Here is an 18,310-nt window from a genome sequence, read left to right as displayed (position 1 = left end):
TGGAGTACTGCAAATGGTTTGATGGCATGCTTTGCGAGGATTAACGGTTTGCAGGGATCATTATCTGGTCTAATGAGGCGCAAAACAAACTACACACTGTAAACCGCCACAGCTGCATGTACTGGGCTCCTGAAAATCCTTATGTTCACACTGACAAACATGTTATCTACCACATGTTAATGTATGACGTGATCTGTCATTATGCAGTTTGACAGGCACATTTTTCTTTGATGGAATCGTAACTAGTGAGGTCTATCTTCATATGCTGCAAACACTGATGTTACCTGCTACCCGCAAGGTGTTTGGAAATGAAAGATTTTATCTACAACAAGATGGCGCTCTGCCTCAATACCACGGAGACGTCAGAGCCAACTTGGATGAAAATCTACCTGGACTATGACAGGAGCTGTTGAGTACCCACAACGATCTCCAGAACTTATACCTCTTGACTTTTGTCTAATGAAGTTTATCTACAGAAGCCAGCTACATTGAACGAGCTATGAGAAACCATTGAAGTGTCCGTTTGGCTAGCACACTAGCAACACTGACAGCTGTACTTCGGCCAACAGTTCATTAGCATCAATGTTGTCTGGCTGCTAATGGGGGTCACTTTGAACACATAAAATAACCTCCCCCCTCCCCGTGAAAGAATGGTAATGATATGTCATTTTGTTCTATTAATACTGAATATAAAAGAGTGTCTACATTTTTCTTTATGCCCCTGTATTTAAACTGTGAATCTCAGCAGTCATGTTTCATTGCTATTTCCATTGCATCAATCATCATGCCACAATCAAAATCCTTTGCATCATTTCATTATAGATAAAATTGTAAGGTAATAGCAATATTAGAAGTGGCTAAGAACATGAACCCCATCAACAGGACACAAGATTCCTCAGAATTAAATCAAGGTACATGGTATCAATGTTATGGCATAGTTATAAAGGTCCAGATACAAACTCACTGAAGTGGGAAAATCAAATTGTCCTTAAAATTACACAAATATGCAAAAACTTCAACATCTACATTTTGCAGGTAAACGGGAAGACAATTCCTTTCGTAGTACCCAATGAAAGAGTTACTAAAGAACAGATTTTTAAGGGAATCACAGAAGTGTTCCCCCCCCCCCCCCCCCCAGACGAATGGCAAACAAAATTGGGGCAGTTACTGAACATGCAGTGTAATGAATCATATGTCTATAATCAAATGCCAATTATGTTTTATTCACTTAGTTCCTTATATAATACATTCTTACAAGCCTGTGTTCCCATACACTCAAAATTAGTGAAACCTCTGCACAAGGGAGGTTAAGTAGATGAATTCAACAGCTACTGGTACCATTATGATTTGTGCTTTTGAATTATTATTATTATTATTATTATTATTATTATTATTATTATTATTACTATTTTCTTTATGCACAATAAAATAACCATGACTGATCAACAGACTCAACAACATTCTCAGACTTCTTGCCATGTCAGTCAGTTGCTCCTGACAAAGATGATGGTGGAAATCACTGAAAGCTTGACGTTTTATCATGAACTGAGGCGACAAGAAGACAGAAAATGTTTTATACAACAGTGTCGTCAAGGAAGACTTTGTTCTCAGACTCAAAATTATGGAATAATTAATCAAATACTTTTTTTCTTACAGGAAAAACAGAAATAAATAACTGTGATCATAAAACAGCCACAGTGGAAAATGGAATTGTTTTTTATGTACAAGGTGTACAACTTTGCTTCCACTGTTCTTTTCCCCAACATTTGAGGCTTTAATGAAACATATTGGTAACACAGTTACCATTCAAAGTATTTTCCATTGCTGGCAACAACTTTCTCCCATCTTTCGGGCAGTGTATGAATCCCGCATAAAAAAAATTGTTTATCTTTTGAAGCGATCCATGAATCGATCCAATTTGTGACTTTTTCATGAGATCGGAAGTGTTGGTCAGCCAGGTCATGCGCCATTGATCTAAACAGGTGGTAGTCAGAGGGAGCAATGTATGGAGACTACGGTGGGTGGGATAGGACTTCCCATTTTAAAGTTTCCAAGTACATTTTGACCTCTTTTGCAACGTGGGGGTCAACCATGGTCATGCTGCAAAATCACTTTATCGTGCCTCTCGCTGTATTGTGACCATTTGTCTTTTAATGCTCTGCTCTAACACATTAATTGCGTTCAATAACGAGCACCTGTGATTCTGTCACTTGGTTTTAACACCTCATAGTACACGACGCCGAGTACACTATGCTGAGCTGGTATCACCAAAAAGTACAATCCTGGAGCCGTGAGTATTCGGTTTGGCCGTTGACATGGCAGGGATATCCCCATGATTTTTTGCATTTAAGGTTATCGTAATGAACCCATTTTTTATCCCTGGTCATAATGCGATGCAGAAATCCCTTCCATTTTTGCCTCTGAAGCAACTGTTCACAAACACTCAAACATCGTTCAAGGTCTCTTGGTTTCAGCTCACACAGGACCCAAGTTATTTCTTTCTGAATCATGCCCATAGCCTTGAGATGTTTCGAAATGGCTTGCTGTGTCACTCCCAATAATCATGCCAATTATTCTTGAGTTTGACGCGAGTCTTCGCTCAGCAATGTCTCCAATTCTGCATCTTCGAAAACATTCTCTCTTCCACCACTATGCTGGTCTACGACGTTAAAATCACCATTCTTGAAGTGTTGAAACCAGTCACCACACGTTCTTTCACTAATAGCGTCCTTACCATAAGTACTTAAGAGCATTCAATGAGACTCAGCCGCTGTTTTCTTCATATTGAAATAAAACAGTAACACCTCCCACAAATGACGAGAATTAGGCTCGTAAACTGACATTTTCAATCAAGAACAACTTTACGATGCAGACAAAAATCGACCAATGTTTGAATGAGGTTATGTTGACCGAGGTCCAAGCAAACTGCCTAACGTCTGCGATCTGTTTTTTTCAACCACTACTCACCATTGTCGCCACCTATCGACAAATGGCTGAAGCAAAGTTGTACACTTAAAAAGTTGCACCACAATGACATATAACATGACACAGGCTTACATTTGATTAGGGCCCTGTACTCGAGGCTTTCTGAGGTTTCTTGAATTCACAAGTGTTTGTGTTGTCACTTTATTTTCAGTAAGTAGCTGGGATATGGACCATATCCCAACAGGTAGTGTATAGCTCCCTAGGTTGGCAGAAACTATGACATTCCTGATCTTTCTTTTGTGTTAGGAAGGAACAGCAAGTTCTTCCCCCTGTTTCTGCCCTGCCCCGGATTTCTTGCCATTCTCTACCAATGCAAGCCTTTATTTCCTTATTCGATGTGGCTCTTGTGTGCAGTATCTCCTGTACCTTATCATATTCATCCTTTCTGAGCCAAAATTGTGCACCTCTCTTTCTTATGTCTAAGTCTAGAGGTATTAAACCTCGTTATCAACAGCAGCATCTCAGTCGGTATTGTAAAATATGCACCTGTGACATGCAGAAATACAATTCTCGCCATTGCGAGTTCCTGGCTCTCTGTCCCAAACGCGGTCGCCCACAATAGCAATTGACACTTTTTTGTGGTACGTTCTTATTGCACTTAGTGGCAGCTGAGAACATCTTTGACCAATTGTTGCTATTTTGTTCAGGATTTTAATACTTCTTTGCCAGATGATTTCAACAAGTGCATGAAAGTCTTGTTTCTCGTCAATGTTTATAGCAAGTTACCTATATAATTCCTTTCTTTTCACAGGTTGGTCATTTATTCCAATTGTGGGGTTTCTTGTTCCTGATAATGTTCCTTTTAGAAACATACAAACTGTTTTGTGTGCAGATATAGTTAGATTGTTTTCTACACAACAGCTACTTAGTCTTTCAAAAACTACCCTATTTTTTACCCTCTAATTTAGCCTTGAGTTGGCAGATATAATTAGCAGATCGTCTGTATAGGTAATGCAGTCTCTAGTGTTCGTTACACTCTGGAGCTGATTTATTAACGGCTCTACACCAACATCCCAGAACTCTGCATCACAGAGCTCTGTGGGCAGCCTTTCGTGATCTTTTTAACAATTTTCTTTCCAGGATTTTGTAATTGCAACTGTCTGTCTGTGCAATAATCTCATCGGCTGTTACAGAGACACTAGGGACAACCCACCTTTTACAATATATTGGAAGGGCAGCCACCACAAATTACAAACACTCTAGCTTTATCACTCATTATGTCTATAACATGTTTGTTACGTGAGGTGTTCACAGTGTCTACTGCATGATTTATCACATCATCTGTGGATTTCCCTTTCCTGAAACTGTACTGCCAAGGCTAATGCCTACTATCTGTCTTTGGTCCTTCAAGCAAAGGCACAGAATCTTTTCCTGTACTTTAACAAAAGCATTTACCAAACAAATCGACCTGCAAGATTTCAAGTCTGGTCTTTGTCTTCCCCTCTTTTTAGTATAATGATATTCAATATTTTCTAGATTCTGTGCACCCATCTCTGCATAAAACAACTGTTTTAATAACTCTGTTATATATGGTACAATTTGGTCCACTGGCTGATGCAACACATCTGCCATAATTCTCTCAGTCCCTGGCACTTTCTTCCTCTTTCAGAGTCTGTGCACCCATCTCTGCAAAAGACAGTTGTTTCATAACACTATTATATATGGTATAATTTGGTCCACTAGCTGAAGCAACACTTCTGCCATAATTCTATCAGTCTCTGGTGCTTTCCTCTTCTTTCATTATTGCTGGCCTTACTTCCTTCAGGGCAAATATAATCACAACACTATTATTCATATGCTGCTCTAGTAATTCAGAGTGAAGTGTCTGATGGTTTGCTGTGTTGTCCATCGTAGTATCATTGTAGTGCCTTAAGAATTTCCATGTCAATTCTAGAGACACTCAGCTTTCCACAGTCTCAAACACCCGATATTTTAAGTACGAGTATGAGAGAGTGGATATGTGTCTGTCTCACCGCCAGTTTCTGTGTGTGCAGGATGGACATGTATCGTGAGAATACAGCAATAGTGACAGTCAACCGGCGCGAAAAAGTGTTTGCAGCACGTGCCTGAGAAGTTGTAGTCCAGTACAAAGAGCAAACACGCTCTATTTCTTGATTGTGTAAAGACTGTATTGTTGTGAACAAATGAATTATGTTTTGAACAAAAAGACACTTACATTTGACTTGAACAAAAAGACACTTACATTTAGCTTTCTGGTATTGAACTTGAGAGAAACAAGAACTGGTTTTATAGTGGTTATTACACCAAACACATTATAACTGTATCTGTTAGTTTCTAATGATCCAAGAAGGGGTTGACTCGCAAGAGTTGAACGCTTGTGTGAATCTTGTGAAATTGTTTTATTGTGGAGATGAAAATAAAACAGAGCTGAACAAAAATATCCTGAGAGTACAGAATCATTTCAAGAGTAGTAAAGAAGTCTATTTTCAAATTCCCTTAACCAGTTACAGTCTTCGGAGAAGAAGAGTTTGTGAAGATCAATGCAGCTGTCTGACCCCAGAAGAAGATACGCTGCACACAATACATGAGTCAACTGCGAGAGAGGTGAGTGTCTTGCACCAAGTACCACACTGTCTCTCCTGACGTCCGAAAACTGTTAGATCGTGGTGATAATGACAGGACTCGAAGAAAACAGGAATTTTATGATAGAAATGTAGAGGAGATATTACGCATTGCCATAGCAACCAAGCCTAACAACATACGAGAACTGTTTCCAGAAATCGTATCGAGTCCAATGAACAAATCGAAGAAAGTGGTGAGGGCAACGCCGTAAAAGATGTGAGAAAGTAATAGTGGAGAAAACTGGAGAGAATACCTCAACTTTTTGACTAAGACAATCGGGTGTGGGAAGTAAGCAGTCTTCACACACGTACACCGCACTGACGCAGATGCAGTAACCAGCCACTGATGCCGACTGCACCATCTGCTGCTCACCGGTGCTGACTCCGCGCCCGCTCACTGACGACGATGCTGAAACCAACGTCCGACACCACCGGCGCTGGTGCTGTCTCCACCATCGCCGATTACATCTGCTCACCACCGCAGCTGGAACTCTACGATGGGTGAGCGAAAACAATAATTTTTTGGTAAAGTTGAGGGGACGATTGCATGATAAACTGTTATTATAGTTATTGTATTCAGTGGTGAATTTTCTTTAGATGATCACTAGGTTTAAGATCAATAAAACTATGGATCAAAAACAACAACGTGGAACAACTTCAGAGCCAGCCATGACTGGGGAAGTCGAAAGGGGAGTGTCACACTGGACGGAGTTAGTAAAGTTAATAAGTACCACTTTGAGTTAAAAATTAGATGCACAAATTGCAACTTTGAAAAATTAGATGCACAGAGTGCAAATTCAACCACTTTAAGACATGAACTAAATGCTAGATTAGATGACCAAAGTGCTACGTTAGATGATCAAAGAACAGATTCAAATGCTCAGAATGAGGCTCTAAGAAAAGAAATAGGTTTAGTACATTCTAGTTTAAATGCCCAAAGTGAAACCTTGAACTGTCAAGCAGCAAATATAGTTTTATTAAAAACTAAATTTGACTCTTTAAATAATAAGGTAGAAAATCTGAAGTTACATTTGAAGAGTGAACTCACTAATTCTTTGAATACTCTCATAAATCAACTGTTCACTGACTTTAATCAGAGACAGAATGAAACTTTAAATATTCAAATGACGAATATAGGTTTGTTGCCCATCAAGATAGACGCTCATAGCAAAGAATCTAGCAATCGATGCGAAGGCATAGTTACTTTGGAGACTGAATGCGACGTCAAATATAATAATAATAATAATGTAGGATCTGAATTTAGTAGAAAATTAAAATTTTGTGAAAATGTATGTAATGTTAAATGTAATTCCGTAAGACAGGAAATGAATATCATGAAAGGGAGCACAGATCGAGCTATGGAATTAATATCGATTATGCAATCGAAAATTCCAGGTGTTAGTATATGAGCTGTTACTACACGAGATGTCAGTTCACGAGTAAATAATGTAGAGCAAAATTTCAAAGAAAATATAGTCAACTTTGACATTATAAATGTGAGTAGTCTGGTGGAACCTTTTGAGCTAACTACAGATCGAGAAATTTCCGTGGGTATAATCTCTGGAAACGTTGTGACTGTTGCTTTTTCCAAACCTAATGATACTAACAAGGTTTTAGACGACTTGGGCGAGGAATTCAAACTTGTCCATGACAAGGTAGAAAACAGAATAACTTTACCTGCTGTGGTGTTATGTAGTGAAGTGGTGGTTTTTTTTGTCCCCCAGGGACGTTAATGTTCTGTGTTAATGGGTGGAGTGATGACTGCCAGCTCCCGAGTTGTTTTTGGTGTTTCTTTGAACTTAGTTTTTCTGCACAGAATTCCCTTCAATTTTTAAACTATTCTGTAAACTATTCTTGAATTCTTAAACTATTCTATGATTTCAATATGTAGGAAACCAGATATGACTACAAGATTAGGACCAATTTAAGAGAATCACAAATGAACAGTGATCTCTAGACATGAAACACATAGAGTAAGTACTTTATGTGTGTATGAAAAATAGTATAAACTGAATGACTAAACAGCTGTTATCGTAGTGTATAATTTTATAGAATATTTTATATCTTTTGTGAGATGTAATGTAAATGGGAGGGTTTGTATATAACTTTTGGAAAGGGTGGGTAGTGTAAGCACAAGCATAACTAACACTAATCACACACCCCACCTTTCAGATAACCCTCACAGACAAGCGTAACTGATTCTTCACCATTTGCCGTTCAATAGGTGTTGCTAAGATTTTTCTTCAGGGGCTTCAAAGGTGAAAGTGAGAATGTTCGTTCTGTAGGAGACGTTTAACATCATACCTCCTCCGGCTTCTCACTCAAGTACCGGCGAAGTAGGGATCCTGTGGAAGGGGAGTGGGAAGGGTTTTCCTGTCTTTGGGGCTATCTTCTTTCTCTTTTTTGATCTTAGCTGTCATCTCTACTTTTTCCTTTCTTACTCCTCTATTGAGTACCTATCTATCCTTCCCTCTTTTCACATGCATCTACTTCTATCATTGAAGTCCTTCTCAATTTCTGTGGTTCATTATAACCTTCAACTTATTTCACATAAGTCGGCCGAAGAATCAGGATACACGAACACACACCTACATACACGAAAAAATACACTTAAAACACAAACAGGAGAATTACAAATTAGGAACCTGAAATGATGCCAGAAGTGCCAAGGGATGTAGGGGAATAAAGATATATGTACATCTGAGTCGATGCACATATTACACTGTTGATATGTGACGGTTCTGCATCGTTATTTTTTGTCGCTCTCAAACATATATTTACATGTGCCGTGCTAGTCCTTGGAGAAAAGGCATAGTATCTAAGGGGAGTTGGTAAATACAGGTAGACATAGCATCTACTATGTATGTGCATGACATAGTTTATATGGTAGAAGTGATGAGTGAAAGAGGACTCTAGGGTATTAGATGGAGTATTGGAAAGTGGAGTGAAGTTGTAAAGTAGAGTGTAATTTTACCAGAGAGTATTTAAGAATAGTATTCATAAAGATACATGCTCGGGCAACGAACCAGGAGGTCTTCTCAGGAAGGAGAAGGAAGGCACACCCAGCATTTATTGGATGAAAAGGGCAGATAGGCAGGCCCAAGACCAAGAGAGGCTGATCTATACTGTGCAAACAGGGGCACCAAGAAGGGGATCGACCTGTACCGTAGATTTGGGAAAGGATGCTCCTAGGATCAAGCCATGTAAGATATAGGTACTGTTCCTAAAGGGAAAAAGGGCAGTATCCTGACAGAAGTCACACGTTTAAAGGGATGAGTCTGGTAAGTTTGAATTCTATGCATAAATAGCCTCATTAAGTTTCAGATTTACAAATATCCAAGAAGGGAACACTTTTATTCTACCCAGAGTTCCTCCAGATTACAATAGGTAATGAATAAGAACATACTTAGAAAAAGTAGTACAGAAAGTAAGAACAAAGCAGCAGAGTATTAATGGGTTATGTGAACCTGGAATTTATGGTTGGAAGAGGAATAAAAAAACATAGGTGGTTTTTTTTTTTTTTTTTTTAAATTGAAAAGAGCTAACTCGCAACATGGACTGAAAGGTTCACAGTTTGTAATTGTGGTAATATATGCTCAGTACTGTTAAAAGATAAAGAATTATCATCTTGTGTAATATTAGTGTACATAATGAATGTGTATAAAATATCGCGTGTTTGAGTTAAGGGGAGCGATATGGAGTGTCTCGAGAATTTTGGTGTAAATTCTAGAGATACTTGGCTTTCCATCATCTCGAACACCCGATATTTTAAGTACAAGGGAGAGAAAGTGGAGATGTGTCTACCTCGCCGCTGGTTTCTGTGTGTGGAGGATGGACATGTATCGGGATAATACGGCAATAGTGACGGTCGATCGGCACGGACAAGTGCTTGCAGTGCATGCCTGAGAAGCTGTATGTCCAGTACAAAGAACAAGCATGCTCTATTCTATAATGATGTAACGACCGTATTGTTGTGAACAAATGAATTATGTCTTGAACTAACGACACTTGCATTTGGCTTTCTGGTGTTGGACTTGAGAGAAGCAAGAACTGGTTTTATAGTGGTTATTACACAAAACACATTATAACTGTATCTGTTAGTTTCTAATGATCCAAGAAGGGGTTGACTCGCAAGAGTTGAACGCTTGTGCGAATCTTGTGAAGTTGTTTTATTGTGGAGATGGAAATATAACAGAGTTGAACAAAAGTATCCTGAGAGCACAGAATCATTTCAGGAGTAGAAAAGAAGTCTATTTTGAAATTCCCTTAACCAGTTATAGCCTTCGGAGAAGAAGAGTTCATGAATATCGACAACGCGGTCTGACCCAAGAAGAAGATAGGCTGCACAACACGTGAGTCAACTGTGAGAGACCTGTGAGTCTTGCACCCAATACCACACTGTCTCTCCTGTCGTCCGAAGACCGTTAGATCGTCTGGCAACAGAGTTCTGAGTAGATACTGCACTGATGTCTACCAGTCTGACGTCACTGTACTATTGGATCATCTCAGGGTTGATAATACTATGGGTGACTGAATATTGTTGGTTGCAAGTTTGTATGGAAATCCCCAAACATTGATAGAAAATTAGCCTTCTTTGTCGTCCTAGCACCCCTAAGGATCTCTGTTGGGATCTTCTTGCCTGCCTTGCTCTGCATCTTAAAAGACTGTAGGGCAGGACTCTAGGGAATTTTGACTTCCTAATAAACGTTGAGATCGCTTTTTCTTGTGTCATCTTCAAGGCTCGCTAATTCGTCGACTTTGGAATCAACATCAAATCAAACTTCATAGCAGTGGTTGTAACTTGAATTCTGTCTTTAAAAATATCCCAATTAACTCCGCATCGATTGTACAGTTGCTTGTACTGGATGTTAGGATTTAAGTCATTATTTACATGTGCAATTGTGAAGAAAAGAGATTATGGTCACTTGTTGCAAGTCCATTACATACCTCCATTCTGCTCTGCAATGCACACACTGACTTTCGTATTCGCAAGGCTTATATCCATATTTGTTGCCATACCAGCAAAATTCTGGAAAGTAGGTGGGTTGAGAGGCCTGTTCATCACATGAAAGCCGCCAGCATTTTGTGTAGTGTTCTGCAGGCAGAGTCATCTTTCATCAGTTACTCTGCTATGACACAATACTGATTTCGCATTTGCATCCATTACAAAGACATGTCTGTCATGTCAACCCAGTATTGCTGCTGTTTTTAAATTTTCTATATGTGGTTTTATCTCCACACTGTATTGAAAATATTGATTAGTTATGTAAAATTTTCCTAAGGCTGTCATAATTTCTATTGTCACCACTTGTTCGTCACCGAGTTGATGTATCTTGGTCACTGTTCTGTCATTATCCAGCACCACAATGATGGCCATTGTGTGGTATCGATAGTAACGATGTCACATAGTTTCAAAGGTTGGCACTACCACGAAGCACCAACGGCAGTGCCCTCTAGCTGGTGCTGTGCAGCTCTACGAGCTCCGCTACAGATTCTGCCCATTTCATCAGGTGCAGTCAGCCAGAACGCTTCGCACTTCATTCCAAGTTATGTATTCTTATTGTTGAGTAGAGGGAATTTAAATTCATACAGCAGTACTGATGTGTTTTACCTTTTCCTGATCCAACCCACGTGCCGCCTTCCAGGTGGGATACAAAAGATGGCGACGATCAGGGACTAAAATTTTTTTGCCTTTCCTATCATTTCCTTTTTTGCTCAGTACTGCTTTAGCTTTTTTGTGATTTCCCCGTGTAACCATGGCTTCGCCACAGGAACAGAGTCTGCTGTCAGATCTTGTACGTTTTCAGGCTCAGCAAATGACACAGCTGCTTCCTACCATAAATGGACTGGTCACACTACAAACTGCAGCTACTTCGGTGCCTCCGACGCCACTGCCTGTACCGACGCCATCGCCGCCATTTCGTGCCTTCAATCCTGATGTTGAACACTGGCCGGAATACATCGCCCAGCTCGAGGCACACTTCACAGCTTACAACGTACCAGGTACAGAGCGGTTTGCTTTTTTCATTGCCACCGCGGGTGTTGTGTTGTACCGTGTGCTCGTGAAATTGTTCCCCACCACCCACCCAGAAACTAAAATGTATGATGAAGCAATTGATGCTTTGAACTTCCACTTCCATGACAGTGTAAATGCGGTAGCTGCATGTTACAAATTCTTTCGTCTCCAGCGTGGCCCTACTCAGTCTAATAAGCCTTGGTTAGCGGACCTTGAGGGACTAACTTCTGATTGTGATTTTAATTGCTCATGTGGACGTTCATATGCGGATATAATGATTAGAGACGCTATTGCACATAATGTGGCGGATCACCGCAACTGCGAACAAATCCTCCGATTTAAAAACCTGTCTTTGAAGGAAGTAGTGGACTTGCTAGACTGACAAGATACTTTAGACATGGCTACTTCCGCGTTCGAGGTGACCCCGGGTGTGTGCACTGTTAGTGCGACACAACACGTGCCCTCCCACCCGCTAGCACGGCCAGCCACGTCATGCCACGCCACGCCGCTCGCGTGCTCGTAAAAATGGTTCAAACCAGGCATCCTCTAAGAAACTTAAATCCTGTCTGAACTGCTTTCACGCCCAACCACGGGGCAGTTGCCCATCCCGTCAAGCACAGAGTTATTTTTGTAATAAGAAAGGACACGCGCAAGCTGTGTGCAGGCATAAAAACTCTGATTCACAACATGTCTCCCGTTCACAGGACTCGCGTGGGCGTCACCGCAACGGCAACGCTATTATCAGGTTTCCCATCAGCCTATGGACATTAATGCCATTTATTCAAAGCCTTCTGCTTCACGTGCGTCAACAGCTTGTCATGTGAATCAAGTTTTGCCAGGCACTTCCTCTCGCATTCAGCGCGATGCGAGGAAACTTTTTGTGACTTTGCATATTTGAGGATGTTCTGTTTGCTTGCAGCTGGACACTGGTGCATCAGTTTCTTTACTGAACAAATCAATGTATGAATTGTTTGGTTCGCCCCCGCTTCGTCGTTCACATTCCACGCTGACTGCATTTCCTGGACATGAAATCTCAATGCTCAGCGTGTGTAGTTTGCTAGCCACGTATGGTGCAACGACCTGTACAGTGTCTTTCCATGTGCTCCGCTCTAGTGATGCTACAAACATTTTTGGCATGGACGCATTTGAACTTTTTGGCCTCGCCATTCAGGACAATGTACTTTGCATCAGCGCTAGTGACAATGCAGACAGTGTTACCGCATTATGCGATGATTTTGCTGAACTCTTTTCTGATGGCCTTGGTTGTGCCACAGACTTTGCAGCACATGTTGTAGTTAAAGGCAATGCCCTGCATATTTTCCAGCGCGCACGCCCAGTACCACACGCACTGTGCGATGCCATAGCTTCTGAACTTATGCATTTGCAAGACAGTGGTGTCATTGAACCTGCTTCTGCTTCGCCTATAGTGTGTGTGAAGAAACCAAACGGTCGTCTCCGTATTTGTGCTAACTTTAAGGCAACAGTAAATCCCCAGACAGTGCTACATTTCCCTTACCACGTCCTGAAGACATTTCTGATAAGCTTGGTGAGGGAAAATTCTTTTCCACGATTGACTAGTGGGATGCCTACTTTCAGATTCTGCTTGACGAACAGTCACAGCACTATCTTGTGATCAACACCCACCTTGGCTTGTTCAAGTTTCGCCACCTTCCATTCGGTTGTGCTTTGGCTCCTGCTACTTTTCAGTCTTATTTGCAGCAGTTGTGTGCCTCTGTCCCTGGTTGTGCCAATTATCTGGACGATACAGGTGTATCAGATCGCACCCCTGACGAACATTTGCAGAATTTGCGTGCCTTATTTACTGTACTTTTGCAGGCAAGACTAAAGTGTAACAGAGACAAGTGTAAATTTTTTCGAACTGAGATACAGTATTTAGGACATGTGATTAATGGACAGGGTATCCACCCCTCCCCGTCACATCTCAGTGTGTTTAGAGACTTGCCAGCGCCCAGGAACTTGAAAGAACTTCCGTCTGTGTTGGGCAAAATCACTTACTACACTCGGTTTTCGTGATTTTGCCCAACACAGACGGAAGTTCTTTCAAGTTTTCAAGTTACTATACTCGGTTAGGAAGCAGGTTTTAAATTGTAAGACATTTCCAGGGGCAGATGTGGACTCTGACCACAATCTATTGGTTATGACCTGTAGATTAAAACTGAAGAAACTGCAAAATGGTGGGAATTTAAGGAGATGGGACCTGGATAAACTGAAAGAAGCAGAGGTTGTACAGAGTTTCAGGGAGAGCATAAGGGAACAATTGACAGGAATGAGGGAAAGAAATACAGTAGAAGAAGAATGGGTAGTTTTGAGGGATGAAGTAGTGAAGGCAGCAGAGGATCAAGTAGGTAAAAAGATGAGGGCTAGTAGAAATCCTTGGGTAACAGAAGAAATATTAAATTTAATTGATGAAAGGAGAAAATATAAAAATGCAGTAAATGAAACACGCAAAAAGGAATACAAACGTCTCAAAAATGAGATAGACAGGAAGTGCAAAATGGCTAAGCAGGGATGGCTAGAGGACAAATGTAAGGATGTAGAGGCTTATCTCACTAGGGGTAAGATAGATACTGCCTACAGGAAAATTATAGAGACCTTTGGAGATAAGAGAACCACTTGTATGAACATCAAGAGCTCAGATGAAACCCAGTTCTAAGCAAAGAAGGGAAAGCAGAAAGGTGGAAGGAGTATATAGAGGGTCTATACAAGGGTGATGTACTTGAGGACAATATTATGGAAATGGGAGAGGATGTAGATGAAGATGAAATGGGAGATATGATACTGCGTGAAGAGTTCGACAGAGCACTGAAAGACCTGAGTCAGAACAAGGCCCCCGGAGTAGACAACATTCCATTGGAACTACTGACGGCCTTGGGAGAGCCAGTCCTGTCAAAACTCTACCATCCGGTGAGCAAGATGTATGAAACAGATGAAATACCCTCAGACTTCAAGAAGAATATAATAATTCCAATCCCAAAGAAAGCAGGTGTTGATAGATGTGAAAATTACCGAACAATCAGTTTAATAAGCCACAGCTGCAAAATACTAACACGAATTCTTTACAGACAAATGGAAAAACTAGTAGAAGCCGACCTCGGGGAAGATCAGTTTGGATTCCGTAGAAATACTGGAACACGTGAGGCAATACTGACCTTACGACTTACTTTAGAAGAAAGATTAAGGAAAGGCAAACCTACGTTTCTAGCATTTGTAGACTAAGAGAAAGCTTTTGACAATGTTGACTGGAATACTCTCTTTCAAATTCTAAAGGTGGCAGGGGTAAAATACAGGGAGCGAAAGGCTATTTACAATTTGTACAGAAACCAGATGGCAGTTATAAGAGTCGAGGGCCATGAAAGGGAAGCAGTGGTTGGGAAGGGAGTAAGACAGGGTTGTAGCCTCTTCCCGATGTTATTCAATCTGTATATTGAGCAAGCAGTAAAAGAAACAAAAGAAAAATTCGGAGTAGGTATTAAAATCCATGGAGAAGAAATAAAAACTTTGAGGTTCGCCGATGACATTGTAATTATGTCAGAGACAGCAAAGGACTTGGAAGAGCCGTTGAATGGAAGGGACAGTGTCTTGAAAGGAGGATATAAGATGAACATCAACAAAAGCAAAACAAGGATAATGGGATGTAGTCGAATTAAGTTGGGTGATGCTGAGGGAATTCAATTAGGAAATGAGACACTTAAAGTAGTAAAGGAGTTTTGCTATTTGGGGAGCAAAATAACTGATGATGGTCGAAGTAGAGAGGATATAAAATGTAGACTGGCAATGGCAAGGAAAGTGTTTCTGAAGAAGAGAAATTTGTTAACATCGAGTATAGATTTAAATCTCAGGAAGTCATTTCTGAAAGTATTTGTATGGAGTGTAGCCATGTATGGATGTGAAACATAGATGATAAATAGTTTGGACAAGAAGAGAATAGAAGCTTTCGAAATGTGGTGCTACAGAAGAATGCTGAAGATTAGGTGGGTAGATCACATAACTAATGAGGAAGTATTGAATAGGATTGGGGAGAAGAGAAGTTTGTGGCTCAACTTGACCAGAAGAAGGGATCGGTTGGTAGGACATGTTCTGAGGCATCAACGGATCACCAATTTAGTATTGGAGGGCAGCGTGGAGGGTAAAAATTGGAGAGGGAGACCAAGAGATGAATACACTAAGCAGATTCAGAAGGCTGTAGGTTGCAGTAGGTACTGGGAGATGAAGAAGCTTGCACAGGATAGAGTAGCATGGAGAGCTGCATCAAACCAGTCTCAGGACTGAAGACCACAACAACAACAACAACAACAACGACAACAACACTCCGTTTTCGGCGTAAGAACATTCCTTTTGTTTGGTCTTCAGAATGTGATGCTGCTTTCCACAATCTCAGATCTGCTTTGTTGAGTGATCGCTGTTTGATTCCTTTCGATCCCTCCAAACCAGTTGTTTTGGCTGTCGATGCATCCTGGCATTGGATTGGTTCTCTCGCACTGCATTAATTCTGTCGATCGCCCGATCGCTTTTGCATCCAAATTGCTCAATTCTGCCCAGCAAAACTATTCTCAAATCGAGAAAGAAGCTTTAGCTATTGTATATGGTGTAACTAAGTTTCATTATTTTTTTGTACGGTCAAAAGTTCTATTTGGTCACCGACCATAAGCCTTTGACGTTGTCGTTCCACCCCTCAAAGCCAGTTCCACAAAAGTTGCAACATTGGTCTTCGTTTTTGTCCGACTACAATTAAGAAATTTTGTTTCGGCCTACGGCTGAGCATGGCAAAGCTCATGCTCCGTTTCGTCTGCCTATCGGTGCTGACGAAGTGTTTGATTCTTCCGAACTGTCATGTATGTTTATTGATTCGCAAGATAAGGACTTAGCTGATGGTTTTCTGGTGGATTTTCATCGCATTGCTGCCGCAACAGCCGCCGATGCTTCTTTGCAGATTCTTTTGCAATATATTCGTACTCAGTGGCCTCCATCTGCTACGCAGATTCGAGATCCACTTGTTTGACGTTGCAGTTGGAAATCCTCCTATTGCTGCACGCTGGTCATTGGGGTATCGTGCGGACGAAGCAATTAGTGCGTCGTCACTGCACTTTGGTCGGCATTGATAGACAAATTGAGAATTTGCTTGCTAATCATCGATCTTGTGCGGAGGATCAATCTGCTCCCTGCCAGCGCTTCTTCACGTGGCTGACTCCCAGTGCGCCTTGGCAGCGCGTTCATATTGATTTTGTGGGTCCTTTCTGGGACACCCATTTGTTGATTGTCATTGATGCATACAGCAACTTTCCTCTTGTTGTGCCTATGTCTTCTACTACATCTGCGAGTACTATTCGGGCTTTGACGTCTACTTTTTGCACTGAGGGCTTTCCTGAAGTTATTGTCTCCAACAATAGCCCCATTTCGTGTCCTCAAGAGTTTGAAGCATTCTGTGCTGCTAATGGCATTCACCATCTGACCTCAGCCCCGTTCCACCCCCAGTCGAACAGCGAAGCTGAACACTTTGTGCGTACGTTTAAAAAGTCGCAGATGAGCAAGTTGCACACCATGCACTCACGCAAGCGCGCGCTCTGGACTTTCCTTGCTTCCTATCGCTCTCAGCCGTGCAGCACCCATTCCACAGTGGAATTGTTACATGGCCACGCCCGCCCATCGATCGCTCCTGCAGCTATTGCACCCATCGCTGCAAGCTCCCACTGCTTCGCATCGTTCTGCCTTGGCGCCACATGATTTGGTGTTCTGTCGCGTTTTCTCTGGCAGGCAGTGGGAGCAGGGGCGCATTCTTCACCAGCTTGGGCGCGCCTTATTTGCCATTTCTGGTCCCTCCGGCACTGTCTAGTGACACCAGAACCAGATTCGTTTGTGCCGTCCTCAGTTTTCTGCCACTGGTTGTTTTCCGGCAGAATTGGAGGCTTCGCGGCTTCCGCCGCCACAGCCCATGATGTCACCGACGGCGCCTCCGCAGTGGGCACGCCTCCGGTCGTCGCCGCTGTCGGTCCGGTCACCTGCTCCGGATGGATGCCTCCCACCGCCGCCGCCCATGGGTCATTGCTCCACCTCCTCCTCCGAACATACCCAGTAGCGGTGCGTGGCCTGGGCAGGTTTTCCATGGGGCGTTTTCCTCACCCCCTCGCGAGTAATTCGAGGTCGCAGGTGGACAGCGCCCCGGCAGTTTGTAACGCCGGAAATGCATATCCTTCAATTTCCATCTATTGCACTGCAAATTTTTTTCCTTATTTTGTTACCTGAAGATATAACATTTCTGTGTCTTTGTATATTGTAATTGTTTTACTATTTGTATATGTTTATGCATTTATGTCGATGTATAAATGGTTTGTTTTGTAAATATTATTTGTATTTTTACAATGGGTCTGGCCTAGGGAAAACTATGCTATCGAACGATTACATTGATAGGTCGTGTGGAGAATGAAAGTGTTTAGGATCTTTGGTAGTGTTAACTCTGCTGCGTGGAGCGCGGGCAGAGCAGAGGGGGTCTGGCTGGGGTGGTGCAGTGGAGCAGGTGTGTTGTGTGACGCTCCCGCGAGTTGCCGCATTTTCGGGGTTGGGCAGCATGTAATTGCGCTCAACTTGCTATGATAGTTTCTGACACGGTGTCGCGGACGGGAAGCATTAGCTGGCGCACATCAAGAGCCCGTTTCGCCTGGTGATCGTGTCGAGAAGAAGGCGCGCCAACATCCAGCTTCTGCAACAGCGA

At 41.8% G+C, this 18,310-nt stretch overlaps 2 protein-coding genes across 2 annotated transcripts in view; one reads left to right on the top strand and one right to left on the bottom strand.

The window, feature by feature from the left end:
- Window positions 1-18,310, bottom strand: part of LOC126092346 (THO complex subunit 7 homolog) — a 52,718-nt gene that overhangs the window by 10,600 nt on the left and 23,808 nt on the right. The gene's annotated exons all lie outside the window — the stretch shown is intronic.
- On the top strand, window positions 11,303-17,768 carry LOC126092349 (uncharacterized). The gene is made up of 2 exons (XM_049907889.1): window positions 11,303-11,570; window positions 17,499-17,768. The coding sequence occupies exons 1-2, from the start codon at window positions 11,324-11,326 to the stop codon at window positions 17,675-17,677; spliced, it is 426 nt and encodes a 141-aa protein (XP_049763846.1). The 5' UTR covers window positions 11,303-11,323; the 3' UTR covers window positions 17,678-17,768.

The sequence above is a fragment of the Schistocerca cancellata genome, chromosome 7 (genome assembly GCF_023864275.1).
Source record: "Schistocerca cancellata isolate TAMUIC-IGC-003103 chromosome 7, iqSchCanc2.1, whole genome shotgun sequence".
Lineage (NCBI taxonomy): Eukaryota > Metazoa > Arthropoda > Insecta > Orthoptera > Acrididae > Schistocerca > Schistocerca cancellata.
This window is presented reverse-complemented; position numbering and strand designations above follow the sequence as displayed.